This window comes from Artemia sp. Qi Xiang Cuo, chromosome 11, assembly GCF_049724085.1.
Source record: "Artemia sp. Qi Xiang Cuo chromosome 11, ASM4972408v1, whole genome shotgun sequence".
Taxonomy (NCBI): Eukaryota; Metazoa; Arthropoda; class Branchiopoda; order Anostraca; family Artemiidae; genus Artemia; species Artemia sp. Qi Xiang Cuo.
In genome coordinates this window covers 6,468,529-6,481,994 of record NC_142804.1, presented here as the reverse complement: position 1 = coordinate 6,481,994, position 13,466 = coordinate 6,468,529, and the positions used below count along the sequence as shown (strand labels likewise).

The window sequence follows — 13,466 nt, the reverse complement described above, 5'->3', positions numbered from 1 at the left end:
CGATTGCGCTGCCTATGATACTTCTGCATTACTGTAACCCCATGTATAATAGCAAAATTGACAAGTGCATTAGAAACGATGCCATTCGTGTTCAGATATGAATATCCTTCTCTCCCCATAATTATTGTCTCAGCGTTTTGGTGTGACCGTAGCAGGTGTTCTAACCTGCAACCCACTAGAAAAATTTGGATGTATTCAACTATCTACCCTTCAGTCTAGCCCCAGACTATATTCAACACGTCACAACTCACAAGATCGTAAGAAGTCCAAATATGTGCAACAAGTTTTCGTTTGTAGTAGAGAGACAACTTATGTTCGGACAAAGCAATGCAGAGTTAAGGTTTACCCCCTCCCTCCTGGGTACGGCTTTGATGTCATCCCCACCGCCCAGCATACGAAATAGTGATGTCACTTGGTCTTTATCTTTTGCCAAAATTTACCGTCTTCTGTCAGAGCTTATCTTATATTCAGTATTAAGTAGAATAGGTTCTATAGCAATTGAGGTACATTGGATTTAGCAAAACAGAGATAGCAATAAACTTTCCTTTTTTTTTCTCCATCCTAGCTTCCTTTTTCTTTAATATGTGGTCAAAATACTCCTCTTCAGCAAGATTCTTTAACTTACATGCCATACATCTACACACTGGTCCTTCTTCGACTTGAAAATCTCAATGTATTTCTTTTTCAACAGTTGTGTAAAAAAATTATAGGTAACAATGTCACCCTTTTCTTTCTTTATGTTCTCCCTAAACATAAAAAAAAACAGAATTACAGTCCCAAAGAGATACTCGAAGTACTTGTTCTTGTCCCAGGCTCTATAGTTGTGTGATGGGAGCTTCGAGAGATTGCCCAGGCTGAGTGATTTCCTAGTATCCGATTGAGTTGAGGCTTCTGGGTGGGTTGAATCTTATTATGGATAGATGTCATTCTTTGCTACTTGTTAAGACCAATTCTTTACTTCCCATTTGTCCATACTAAATGTACTCAAAATCACTAGCTTGCAAAATCTTAGCATCCCCTTTGAGGTTTTCAAGTTGTATTTTAGGGTTTCTTTTCTCCTAGAAGGACCAAGATCCGCCTCCTTGCTTTACTCACAATCCTCGCAACCAATCAGTAAAGCTGTTAAAACTTTCTTTTCTTCCCAGGACATTTTTTCACAAGCTACTGAACAAGCTCTGTCTCTCACTTTCAGCAATGGTTGTTTACTGTCAATAACCATTCGTAAACTCGGACCTTCTTTATTACAATGGATTTACATTACAATATTCGCGCTGAGACCCAGCTTTTCGGTCAGAATTTGAATCTTTAGTAGCTTCCCGCGCACTATCTTCCCTGTTCTTTACTTTTTTCCATTGTATTCTTTCCCTTGGAATATAGCAAAATAATTTTTTAATCGGTTTCCTTATGCATTGATCTGCCTTTGTTCCTGTTTTTTTCTAGATAATGTTGTACTCTGTATCACTAAACTATTTATTTCTGTGTCTAAAATATTTTCTGGAAAATCTCGTAGATTTATGCCATGGACTGATAGGTTCCTACTTTCGTTGGCAAGTATATTTGGTGAGAGCACTTTTATTTACCGATTCAGCGAGAGGACTTTCTCCAGAAACATTTTTATTTTGATCGATTTGTTATCCCTGTTCATTCTTTAAGTTCACGTTAATGTGTAAAACGGGCTGTCAATTCATTCAGTATTTAGTAACTCTGATGTATTAAAAGTTTCATCGGTTTGCTTTTTAAGCCAAAAATTAAGACAGACTTCTGTAAGTGAAGCAATGGTTGTTTACTGTCAATAACCAATCGTAAACTCGGACCTTCCTTATTACAATGGATTTACATTACAATATTCGCGCTGAGACCCAGCTTTTCGGTCAGAATTTGAATCTTTAGTAGCTTCCCGCGCACTATCTTCCCTGTTCTTTACTTTTTTTCATTGTTTTCTTTCCCTTGGAATATAGCAAAATAATTTTTCAATCGGTTTCCTTATACATTGATCTGCCTTTGTTCCTGTTTTTTCTAGATAATGTTGTACTCTGTATCACTAAACTATTTATTTCTGTGTCTAAAATATTTTCTGGAAAATCTCGTAGATTTATGTCATGGACTGATAGGTTCCTACTTTCGTTGGCAAATATATTTGGTGAGAGCACTTTTATCCACCGATTCAGAGTGAGGACTTTCTCCAGAAACATTTTCATTTTGATCCATTTGTTATCCCTGTTCATTCTTTAAGTTCACGTTAATATGCAAAACGGACTGTCAATTCATTCAGTATTTAGTAACTCTGATGTAATAAAAGTTTCATCGGTTTGCTTTTTAAGCCAAAAATTAAGACAGACTTCTGTAAGTGAAGCAGTGCATAATATGATATCTGGAAGGACGAGAACAAGCAATACAAAGATTTATTTCCTGTATCCTCACTCTTGCTTCCTTCTTCCCTGACGACTACTCATTTCTGGCTGGCTTTGTCACGTGATTAAATAAAAAAAACAAGTTTTTAAACTGAAAGTAAGGAGCGACATTAAAACTTAAAACGAACAGAAATTATTCCGTATATGAAAGGGGCTGTCCGCTCCTCCACGCTGCGGTGTTTACGCAAATGTTGTTTATTGTTTTAATAAATAAAGTTGGTAGAAAGAGTCAATCTTTAGCGTAAAGAGCGAGGCGTTGAGGAGGGGACCGCCCCTTTCATATCCGGAATAATTTCTGTTCGTTTTAAGTTTTAATGTCGCTCCTTACTTTCAGTTTAAAAAACTTGTTTTTTTTATTTAATTTCTGATCGTTTTTTAGTTAATGCAGCTTTTATTTTGGCTCACAGTCATTGAATAAGTAAAAAAAAATTGCATAAAAATTTTACTTTTCTTTTGCTAAATGGCTGTCTCTAAATTTTGTTCTGACGTAATTTACAAATTAACTTACGTAACGAACTTCTGTATTCGTATATTTTTCTTCTGGCAAAAAATACAAAGTTGCAGACTTTTCCAGATATGAGCTTGAAACCTATGTTATAGGGTTTTCTGACGGTGTGATTTTCATTAAAAAATTTTCACTTTTAGGGGATGTTTCCCCCCTCTTTAAAAAATCAGGTGAGTTTTCTGAGGCTCGTAGCCTTTGATGAGTAATACTAAACTTAATAAAATTCACATATTTAGAATCAGCATTATGAGCCCATTCTTTTGATACATTTATTGACATCAAAGTTCCGTTTCTAAAAGTTTCGATTACTATTGAGCCGTATCGCTTGTTTTTTTTTTATTTTTTTTTTTTATTACGTATATGGTATTAAGTATATGATGGGGTTTTACCCTTAGTCAATACAACGCTCTTTACGTTAAAAGTTAAAAAAATTTTAATTCACAAACCCCTGAATCACAAAGGCCGTTTAATTTGAATAGATAGCTCTTTTGAAAGCACTAAAAAAAACTGTAGCGTAAAGAGCGAAGCATAAACTTGGGGGAGAACCCCCTCATATACGTAATAATTTCTGTTCATTTTAAGTTCTAATGTTGCTTCTTACTTTCAGTTGGAAGTACTTGTTTTTTTTTAATTTAATTTCTGATCGTTTTTTAAATAAGGCTTGGAAATCCGGCGCCCCCTTCATAGAAATGTCCCTTACCCCAAAGAAACATCCTCCACGGAAAGATTCTCCCGAGTAACCCCTCCTGCAGCCCCCACCCCCCCCCACCAGAAAAAAAAGTCTTCCTGAAAATGTCTGTATACGTCCCAATAACCAATACAATATGTAAGCAATGGGCAGAGTTCTTAACTTACAGTCTTCTTGGGAACTGTGGGGGATTAAGTCATCGTAAAGGACATATTCATTAGATTTTCGACTATGCTAAACACAATGGCTATCTCGAAATTTTAATTGGGTGACTGAGAAAAAAATGAGAGTGGGAGGGGGCCTAGTTGCCCTCAATTTTCTTTGTCACTTAAAAAGGGCACTAGAACTTTTAATTTCCGTTCCAATGAGCCCTCTTACGATATTCTAGGACCACTGGGTCAATACGATTACCCCTGGGGAAAAAAAAAATAAATAAATAAACACGCACCCGTGATCTTTCTTCTGGCAAAAAATGCAAAATTCCACATTTTTGTAGATAGGAGCTTGAAACCTCTGTAGTAGGGTTATCTGATACGCTGAATATGATGGTGTGATTTTTATTTAGGTTCTATAGTTTTTAGGGGGTCTTTCTTCCTTTTTTCAAAAATCAGCCAAATTTTCTCAGGAGCGTAATTTTTGATAGATAAGATTAAACTTGATGAAACTTATATATTTGAAATCAAAATTAAAATCTGATTCTTTTGATGTACCTATTGGTACCGAAATTCCGTTTTTTAGAGTTTCGGTTACCATTGAGCCGGGTCGCTCCTTACTTACAGTTCGTTACCACGAACTGTTTGATAATCCAACTGAAAGCAGTACAGAATCTTCTTATTGTTTCTTAACTGGAAGTATTTGCAGTGTTAGAATCTGGAATCCATTCTGCTGCTCTGATGGAGTACTAGGATATGCAGTAACCCAACCTGACATTTGGCTAGAGCGTTCTGGCGTTTTTTACCTCTCTCTTGATGGTTTCCCTTTCTTCGCTTTGTCAGAACAAAACAGTGTAATAGAACACCACTTTAAACAACAAATGATCTGTACATACTGATACCCTCTCATTGGTAAGTGTAGCATATTAAATTCAAAGGTCTGAGCTCTTTTCCAAAGGCAGCTATCAGAGGGTCTCAGTATCTGTAGAGGAGTAGCATAATTCAAGCAAGCTGAATATTGTAAAACAGAAGAACCCTAGTACCCCAACAACTGGGTAATGTAACCTTCACTGGTCTTCAATCAGTGGTCCATCAAATGACAATAGTGTGCATGGGTTTAACCAAAACTGTTCTTTAATCAAACAATATGGTACATAGATTAAACAGGTACTACTCTACCCACATGTGAAATGATGTGATCATAGAAAGGCGTTATCTTCTAAGTATAAACCTTCACATAAGAGATGGAGCCCATCAAAAGCGTAGTAATACATTTTCCACAACCTAAAGGTTACTGCAAAGCATGATAAATTAATAGAAGGGCTACACGTTAGTGAATCCGTTGTTCAACAGAATAACTAAGCGATAAATTTGTCACTGACTGCAGAAAACGCAGAATTGGATGGTTGTTAGTGGTTAGAAAACAAAAGAAAAGTGTCAAAAGCGTACTTTGACAAAATGAGCGCGTTTTATTTCCATTGGACAAACCTCATCGATAGAGCTGTTTCCTTCTCTCTTATCCAGTATGAGAGCTTATGCAATCAAACCCGAACTCTTCGGACTAATAACTGGTAGTAACAGGTGTCAATCTAGCCTTCCAATCATAGTTTAAATACATAATTTAGCAAAAGAAGATTAAAAATTCCCCGATAGAGCTTTAACAATGGTTTGAAAGCTTGATTGATACAGGTGTTGGAAGTAGCTTGGATCACAAGTTATTTAGGATCTCTTGCAAATACGTTAGACCTTAGTCTTTTGAGTGCCTCCAGAGGTACAAAGGGTGCCAGTAAATGGTTTCCAATCTTCCCTCCAGTGAGCCGCCTGGACAGCTCTTCTCTCATGCTCGTACGTTCTATTGACGGTGTTCTTTGGTCTTTCTCGGTGATGGATCCCTCCAGTTTCAAATGAAGGAGAACTTTAGGATTTCTATGAGCTGGTATACGGAATATATGTTCAAGGTATCACTATCTTTGTTGTCTCACAACGGAGGGGATGGCTGTTTGGTTTGCGAGCACAATCCTCGTCATTGCTAACCTAGTCTCACAAGCTGATGTTCAGGATTTGGTGAAGATAGTTATTTCAAAGGCGGTAAGACTTTTCTCCTTTTCCGCAGTTTCTCTGCTGTAAGGCATTCAATACCGTAACTCATAAGAGGCAAACATTACTTTGGAACAGTCTAAGCTTCAGCTTCTGTGAGCATACTTTAAATTATAAATTTCATTCATAAATCCTGTTTTTGAAAATATTTGAACGCAATTAATTTGAAGAACCAGATCTTTGGGAGATTTTGATACGATTTTTGTTTGTGTAGATTAACAACTAGCTCTTCTTTTGTCCGGAGTTCCGAAATAGCATGTGATCCAAACTGCATCCACCGCCTGCACGTTTTTTACCACCCATAGGAAGTTAAACACGTCTTAGATTTAGGAGATTTAGGAGGGTATCTGAAGAATAGCCCCCTCTAAGTATAGTTTGTGAACATTTAGCACCAAGGCAGAATAGTTGTTCAGTATCTGAGTACCCTGGAGAATCTTGCTTGGGTGTTACATTCCTGCACCATGATTAGGAGAAAGTGCTTGGCGCACAAATATCTAGCACCTAACTCATACGTTGACTCACCATGAAAGAAAACAGCTAGTGTGATAGACTGCTTAAACAGTGAACAGCTTTAAGTGATTAGTTAATATCCATATAGTTTTTTTTCATACTATTCTAAAATCAGGAATTCAGTATTAGTTTTGTTTAACTTGCAAATCTATTATCAATACAATGCAAAGCTTTAAACATTTTTCGCCATCACACGAAGATCGTCTCTTATTCATTGTAAAATCAGAATTTTTTCTTGTAAACGATGATGATTCTGATGATATTAAACAAAAGGATTGCCGACATAACTCGTATCCTTGACACAGTGAAGACTTGACCTGAAAGCACGCCAGGTATAAGATAAAGCGGCCAGGTAAGACTAAGTGCACACCTTGTCAAACAGTTTGTGGTAACGAACTGTAAGTAAGGAGCGACCCGGCTCAATGGTAACCAAAACTCTAGAAAACGGGTTATTGATACCAATAGATATATCAAAAGAATTAGATTTCAATGCTGATTTCAAATATATAAGTTTCATCAAGTTTAGTCCTACCCATCAAAAGTTATGCGCCTGAGAAAATTTGGCTGATTTTCAAAAAAAAGGGGAAAGACCCCCTAAAAGTTATAGAACCTTAATGAAAATCACACCATCATATTCAGCGTATCAGAGAACCCTACTGTAGAGGTTTCAAACTCCTATCTATAAAAATGTGGAATTTTCCATTTTTTGCCAGAAGAAAGATCACGGATGCGTGTTTATTTGTTTGTTTGTTTGTTTTTTTTCCCAGGGGTGATCGTATTGACCCAGTGGTCCTAGAATATCGTGGGAGGGCTCATTGGAACTGAAATTGATAGTTCTAGTTCCCTTTTTAAGTGACAAAACAAAATGGAGGGCAACTAGGCCCCCTCCCACGCTTATTTTTTTCCCAAAGTCACCCGATCAAAATTTTTAGATAGCCATTTTGTTCAGTATGGTCAAAAATATGATAAATATGTCTTTTAGGATGACTTAATCCCCCGAAGTACCCAGAGGGAGGGCTAAAAGTTATGAACTTTACCCAATGTTAGCATATAGTATTGGTTATTGGGAAGTATACAGAAGTTTTCAGGAGGTTTTTTTTCTGGTAGTGGGAAGGAAGGGTGGGTCGGTGGTTATGTTGGAGGATCTGTTCATGAAGGAAGTTTTCTTGGGGGAAGGGAAATTGCCATGAAGGGGGCGCCGGACTTGCCAGCATTATTTATTGGTTATTGGGAAGTATACAACCATTTTCAGAAAGGATTTTTTCTGGAGGGGGGGGGGGCTAGAGGAGGGGGTTACTCTGGAGTAGATGTCCGTGGAGGATGTTTCTTTGGGTGAAGGTACAGTTCTAGGAAGGGGGCGCCGGATTTCCGAGCATTATTTAAGAAACGATCAGAAGTTAAATTAAAAAAAATAAATTTTTTCAACTGCAATGTAAGAAGGAATATTAGAACTTAAAACTAACAGAAATTATAACGTATGTGTGGGGGTTCTCCCCCAAGTCAATAACACGCTCTTTACGCTACACTTTTTTTTTATTGCTTTAAAAAGAGCTCTCTATTAAAAGTAAAAGGCCTTTGTGATTCAGGGGTTTCTGAATAAAATTTTTTTTTAACTTTTAACGTAAAGAGCGTGGTATTGACTAAGGGGAGAACCCCTTCATATAAGTAATAACATATACGTAATAGAAAAAACAATAAAAAAAACAAGCGATACGGCTCAATAGTAATCGAAACTTTTAAAAACGAAATTTTGATGTCAATAAATGTATCAAAAGAATGTGTTTATAATGCTGATCCTAAATATATAAATTTTATTAAGTTTAGTATTACTCATCAAAGGCTACGAGCCTGAGAAAATTTACTCGATTTTTTTAATTAGGGGGAAACATCCCCTACAAGTGAAAGAATTTTAATGAAAATCACACCGTCAGATTCAGCGTATCAGAAAACCCTATTACATAGGTTTCAAGCTCATATATGCAAAAATCTGCAACTTTGTATTTTTTGCCAGAAGAAAAATATAGGAATATAGAAGTTAGTTACGTAAGTTAATTTGTAAAGACATCCATTTAGCAAAAGAAAAGTAAAATTTTTATACAAATAAAAGCTGCATTAACTAAAAAACGATCAGAAATTAAATAAAAAAAACAAGTTTTTTAAACTGAAAGTAAGGAGCGACATTAAAACTTAAAACGAACAGAAATTATTCCGTATATGAAAGGGGCTGTCCCCTCCTCAACGCCTCGCTCTTTACGCTAAAGTTTTTTATTGTTTTAAAAAATAAAGTTGTGAGACAGAGTCAAACTTTAGCGTAAAGAGCGAGGCGTTGAGGAGGGGACAGCCCCTTTCATATGCGGAATAATTTCTGTTCGTTTTAAGTTTTAATGTCGCTCCTTACTTTCAGTTTAAAAAACTTGTTTTTTTTTATTTAATATTAATAAAGGCTTATCGAGGCTATCAGCCCACAACTTCTATTTACAGATTGAAATTATCAAGTCTATTACGAGGTGTGTTTTTCTTTTTTTGACAAAAAAATTATTAAATATTGAGTTTTTTTCGTTGTCACCAGACGACGTGGCTTGAAAAAAAAACAAAAAGATATAAAATATGATTTTCTTTTTTCATGAAATAGATTATGTCAATGAAAAACAAACAGAAATTAACCAAAAATAATTTTTCTACAAAATAAGTTTTTCGACGAAAAGTAAAGAGCTCTTATGAGTCTACCAAGCGTAAAACTACCACAATTCATAATCAATAAATAAGTGAAACCAAGAACGAACGAATATTACAATAAATAATCGAATCAAAATCAAAACAAGTAGAAATTAACATGAGTAGTGCTGACAATCCCCATACCTTCTCAAGGCCAGAACGTAATTTGCACTTTACTGAAAAAAAAACACATTTTAAATGATTTCACTGTTTTAAGGGGGTCATTCATTAGTATTGGTCGTATAAGCTTTGGAGGGGGCTCATTTGATTGGAAATCGGAAATTCTAGTGCTTTTTTAAGAGTCAAAAGTGAATGGAGAGCAACTAGCCCTCCTCTCTCCACGCCCTCTTTTCTCCGATTGCACCTGATCAAAATTTTGAGATAGCAATTTTATTCAAAATAGCTCAGAGATCAGATAACATAAACTCCAAGCCCGACACCCGAGAGCCCGGGGGCAAGTGCTTTACGTTATGCACCGGGGAAATATAAGGTTTTTATGGAAGGGGTGATCGTGTAAACTTCGGAAGAGGCTTGTTTGAGTAGAAATTGAAATTTCTAGCTCCCCTTTTAAGAGTAAAAAGCAATCGGAGGGCAACTATCCTTCCCCCCACGCCCTCTCTTTCTCAAATGCGTCCGATAGAACTTTTCAGAAAGCCATTTTGTTCAAAAGGGACCAAATACCATGTAGCAAAAACTCCAGGGGTCACACAACCCCCAAGAGCCCGGGGGCAGGTGTTGTTAATAATACCCCGGGGTATGCAAAGTTACTATAAAAGGGGTATCCGTATAAACTTGAAAGGGGGCTCATTTGATTGTAAATTGAAAGTTCTAGTTCCATTTTTAAGAATCACAAGTGATCGGAGGGCAACTAGACCCCCGCCCTATTTTCCCCAAATAAATACATTCTAAGACCCCATTGGCTATCCATGACGTATGAAACCAAGAGAGAAAAGGATATAATAAATGAAAAATCAAATCAAATAGATGAGAAAACGAGGATTTTCTCAGCCAGTGGCCAATTATGAAGACGAAGAACAAGTAAATGTTTCGACAAGGACCTCCGCCAAAACGTTCTCAGTGCTCCTTAAAGAAAAAAAAAGAAAACAAAAATCTAACCTTTTGAAGTGAACCTAACACGATCTGAATAGATACTGAATCAAAAAACCAGCCAGAAATAAATGCAACAAAGATTCACCAATTGAATAAGTATGCTTTGCCCGGCAATAGACTTTGCCATTCTGCAACTTTGATTTTCATTAGATATGCGGACAGGTTGTCTTGAATTAGACTGGGCGAAAATATTGATTGAGTCTTTTGAAATTAAGTTCTTGTAAATTTGGCTTAAGGAAATATCTCCTGTGTTCCTGTTTATAACCAAATTCCTGTTTATATATTTTTTTTCTTTGTTATCTCAATTACCTCTTTAACAGATCGCGGTAGGTTATTTACAGTAGATATTAAAGATAACTCCTCAAAAAGAACCAATGTTTGGGATTTTCAAAGATATGGAGGGCCAAAGCAGAATCAAAGTTGTCATTTTTATTTTCGAATCTCAGCGATTTATCTATTGATATAATGTGTTCATGCAGACGTTACCCTAGTTGATGATAGGTCCTACCTATATAGAATTTCCCACATGAACACGGGACTCGGTAGACACTACTACTCAGTAAAGGGTCAGTTTTATCCTTTTCCGAGTTGAAAAATTGTTCAACTTTTTGTTCAGTTTTGAAAGAAAAATACAGATTAAAGAGTAAAACTGCTAGAAAATGATAAGAGGGTGTAATTCATACGCAAGAGACATGTAAAACTAGATAAATATTCACTGTATTAACCAAGAAAAAAACATTGGTCGTCAAAACGGATAGAAATTACTTAAGAAAAACTTTCCGAAAAAGAAGTTTGTCTAAGAAAAGTAAAGAGCCACATTAAATTTAAGACCAGCTGACCAGCAGTTCCTATGATAATACAATTTAGAAGATAACTAATAGATTATAATCGTATATCTTAATTCTTAAGTCTAAGACCTGAAAACTGTAGAAATATTTATTTTATAGACCAATATAAAACTTTGGTAATAAAAGTGAACAGAAGTTAATTAAAAAAAATTGCATAGGAAATTACTTAAGAAAAACTTTCCGAAAAAGAAGTTTGTCTAAGAAAAGTAAAGAGCCATATTAAATTTAAGACCAGCTGACCAGCAGTTCCTATGATAATACAATTTAGAAGATAACTAATAGATTATAATCGTATATCTTAATTCTTAAGTCTAAGACCTGAAAACTGTAGAAATATTTATTTTATAGACCAATATAAAACTTTGGTAATAAAAGTGAACAGAAGTTAATTAAAAAAAATTGCATAGGAAATTACTTAAGAAAAAATTTGTATTAATTAAAAAAAATTGCATAGGAAGTTTTTCAAAAGAAAGAAGAGAGCCATATTGAACTCAGGACCAGTAGAAATTTATCCCTATTATAGTTCGAAATTTAAAACTACCAGAAATTACAATTAACAAATAAATAAAACCAAAAACGGAAAGAAATTAAAATTAACGATCACGACAAACATAAAAATAACTGGTGAAAATAAGTATAAATGAATAAATAAATATTAAATAGCTTCAATATTTTATTATTTTTCTCTCCCAGAGACACTTCATATGGAAAGGGTGGGCACATAAACTTTGGAGGGGGGTCAGTCGATTGTAAATTGCACTCCCCTCCCCCCACCGAGCCCGGGAGCAAGAGTTGTAAGGCCCCCAGAGCATTTACGTCTTTATGGAAATAGTGGTCATATAAACATCAGGGGAGGCTTATTGATTGGAAATTGAAAGTTCTAGTTCCCTCATTAAGAGTCAAAAGGGATCGGAGGGCAGCTAGCCACACCCCTAATTTCTCTCTTCCTCAAATGCATCCTGTCGAAATTTTGAAATAGCCATTTTCTTCAAAAAGTCCTTATATCCTATAAAAATGTCTCTGGTGCTGAACAAATTAGAACTTCCTGGGAGGGTGTAAAGAGGGAGGCATTGAACAGATTTGGATGGAAGAGGAACTGGTGTAGCTGTGTTTTCGTCAGGCGGATTGATGCTACTGTGAGTTTTTAGAAGTAGTAATAGTATTTTCCTTTTCTTTAATGTATAAATTAGTTTACTTTTATCATCACTTACGTTTTTCATTACTTTTCTTATCTGATCTTTTTTTCTTTCTCAGGTTCTACAGCAGATGAAGGTAGAATGGCACTGTGAAGAATTGGACTGTGCCACCCGAGGTGTCAATACCCCTGATAGACCATTAAACTTTAGATTTATGGATTTGTAGTTTCATCTTATAAACGATAACAAGTCAAAAGTGAAGGTCGAAATAGAATTAACTAATATTTGGGGCTGATGTATACTACAAATGAGGTAGAACTTGCGAGAATCTAAAATCAAACATTATGATGTTATACACTTAATTATGGAAATATACGTCATAAATCTTTAATGCAAAAGTTTAGAATATACTGTTAGGTGTGAAATTAGTAACAAAACTTCATAATATTTAAGCTTTACCACACTATGTGTTCAATCTAGCTTTTGTTCAAAGGTGTGGAGTGGTGCATCCTTAAGCTTGTTGTTGTAGATAGGTTATACTTCCAACCTGAAAAATATACTTATTGGGGTAAATGATCTATCATTCTAAGATGTGTTATGCAACTGTATATGATGAATTGCATATCTAAAATTCATAATTTTTTATATTGTGTAGCCTTTTTTTAATCATGGTTCCAGCGGTCACTGCAACCAAGTAGAGAAGCAACCACGACCCACAGTAACCCAAAATTAGAAAATTTGTATAAGAAACTGAATATAACCCTATTCTTGTTGGTTTCTTTTAATATTTCCTCTATAGACTTTGTTACCAGACATTGCCCGAACCTAAACGTTGTTTTGCCATTATATATATAGTAATTTTTCTGTTCAGTCTTCTGAATGTTTTTAAAAAAAATTTATTTGAATACTAAAGTAAACCAAATACATATCAGCCTATGACAAGGCAGGCAAAGATTAAACTCGGTGCATCTCGTTTATCAAAGAGTTCATGGTGACGAACTGGAAGTAAGGGGCGGCGTGGCTCAATAGTAACCGAAACTGTAAAAAACGAAATTTTGATTCCAATAAATATATAAAAAGACTCGACTTATTATACTGATTCCAAATACATAAGTTTCATTAAGTTTCGTGTTATTACCAATCAAAGGCTACGAGCCTGAGAAAATTTCTATACGAGCCTGAGACTCAGCTTATCAGCGAACCATAATGTGGAGGTTTCAAGCTCCTATCTGCAAAAATGTGGGATTTCGTCACCAAAAAGATCACGGATGTGCGTTTATTTGTTCGACGACGC

General features: G+C 35.6%; 1 protein-coding gene across 1 annotated transcript in view; it reads left to right on the top strand.

Moving 5' to 3' along the window:
* LOC148946579 (putative cytochrome P450 49a1) overlaps positions 1-12,563 on the top strand; it is a 141,657-nt gene extending 129,094 nt beyond the window's left edge. Inside the window, exon 7 of the mRNA XM_089097464.1 lies at positions 12,291-12,563. Coding sequence (XP_088953590.1) covers positions 12,291-12,398 — 108 coding nt within the window. The 3' untranslated portion in view covers positions 12,399-12,563. The remainder of the gene's footprint in view (positions 1-12,290) is intronic.
* The last annotated feature ends 903 nt before the right edge of the window (positions 12,564-13,466 follow it).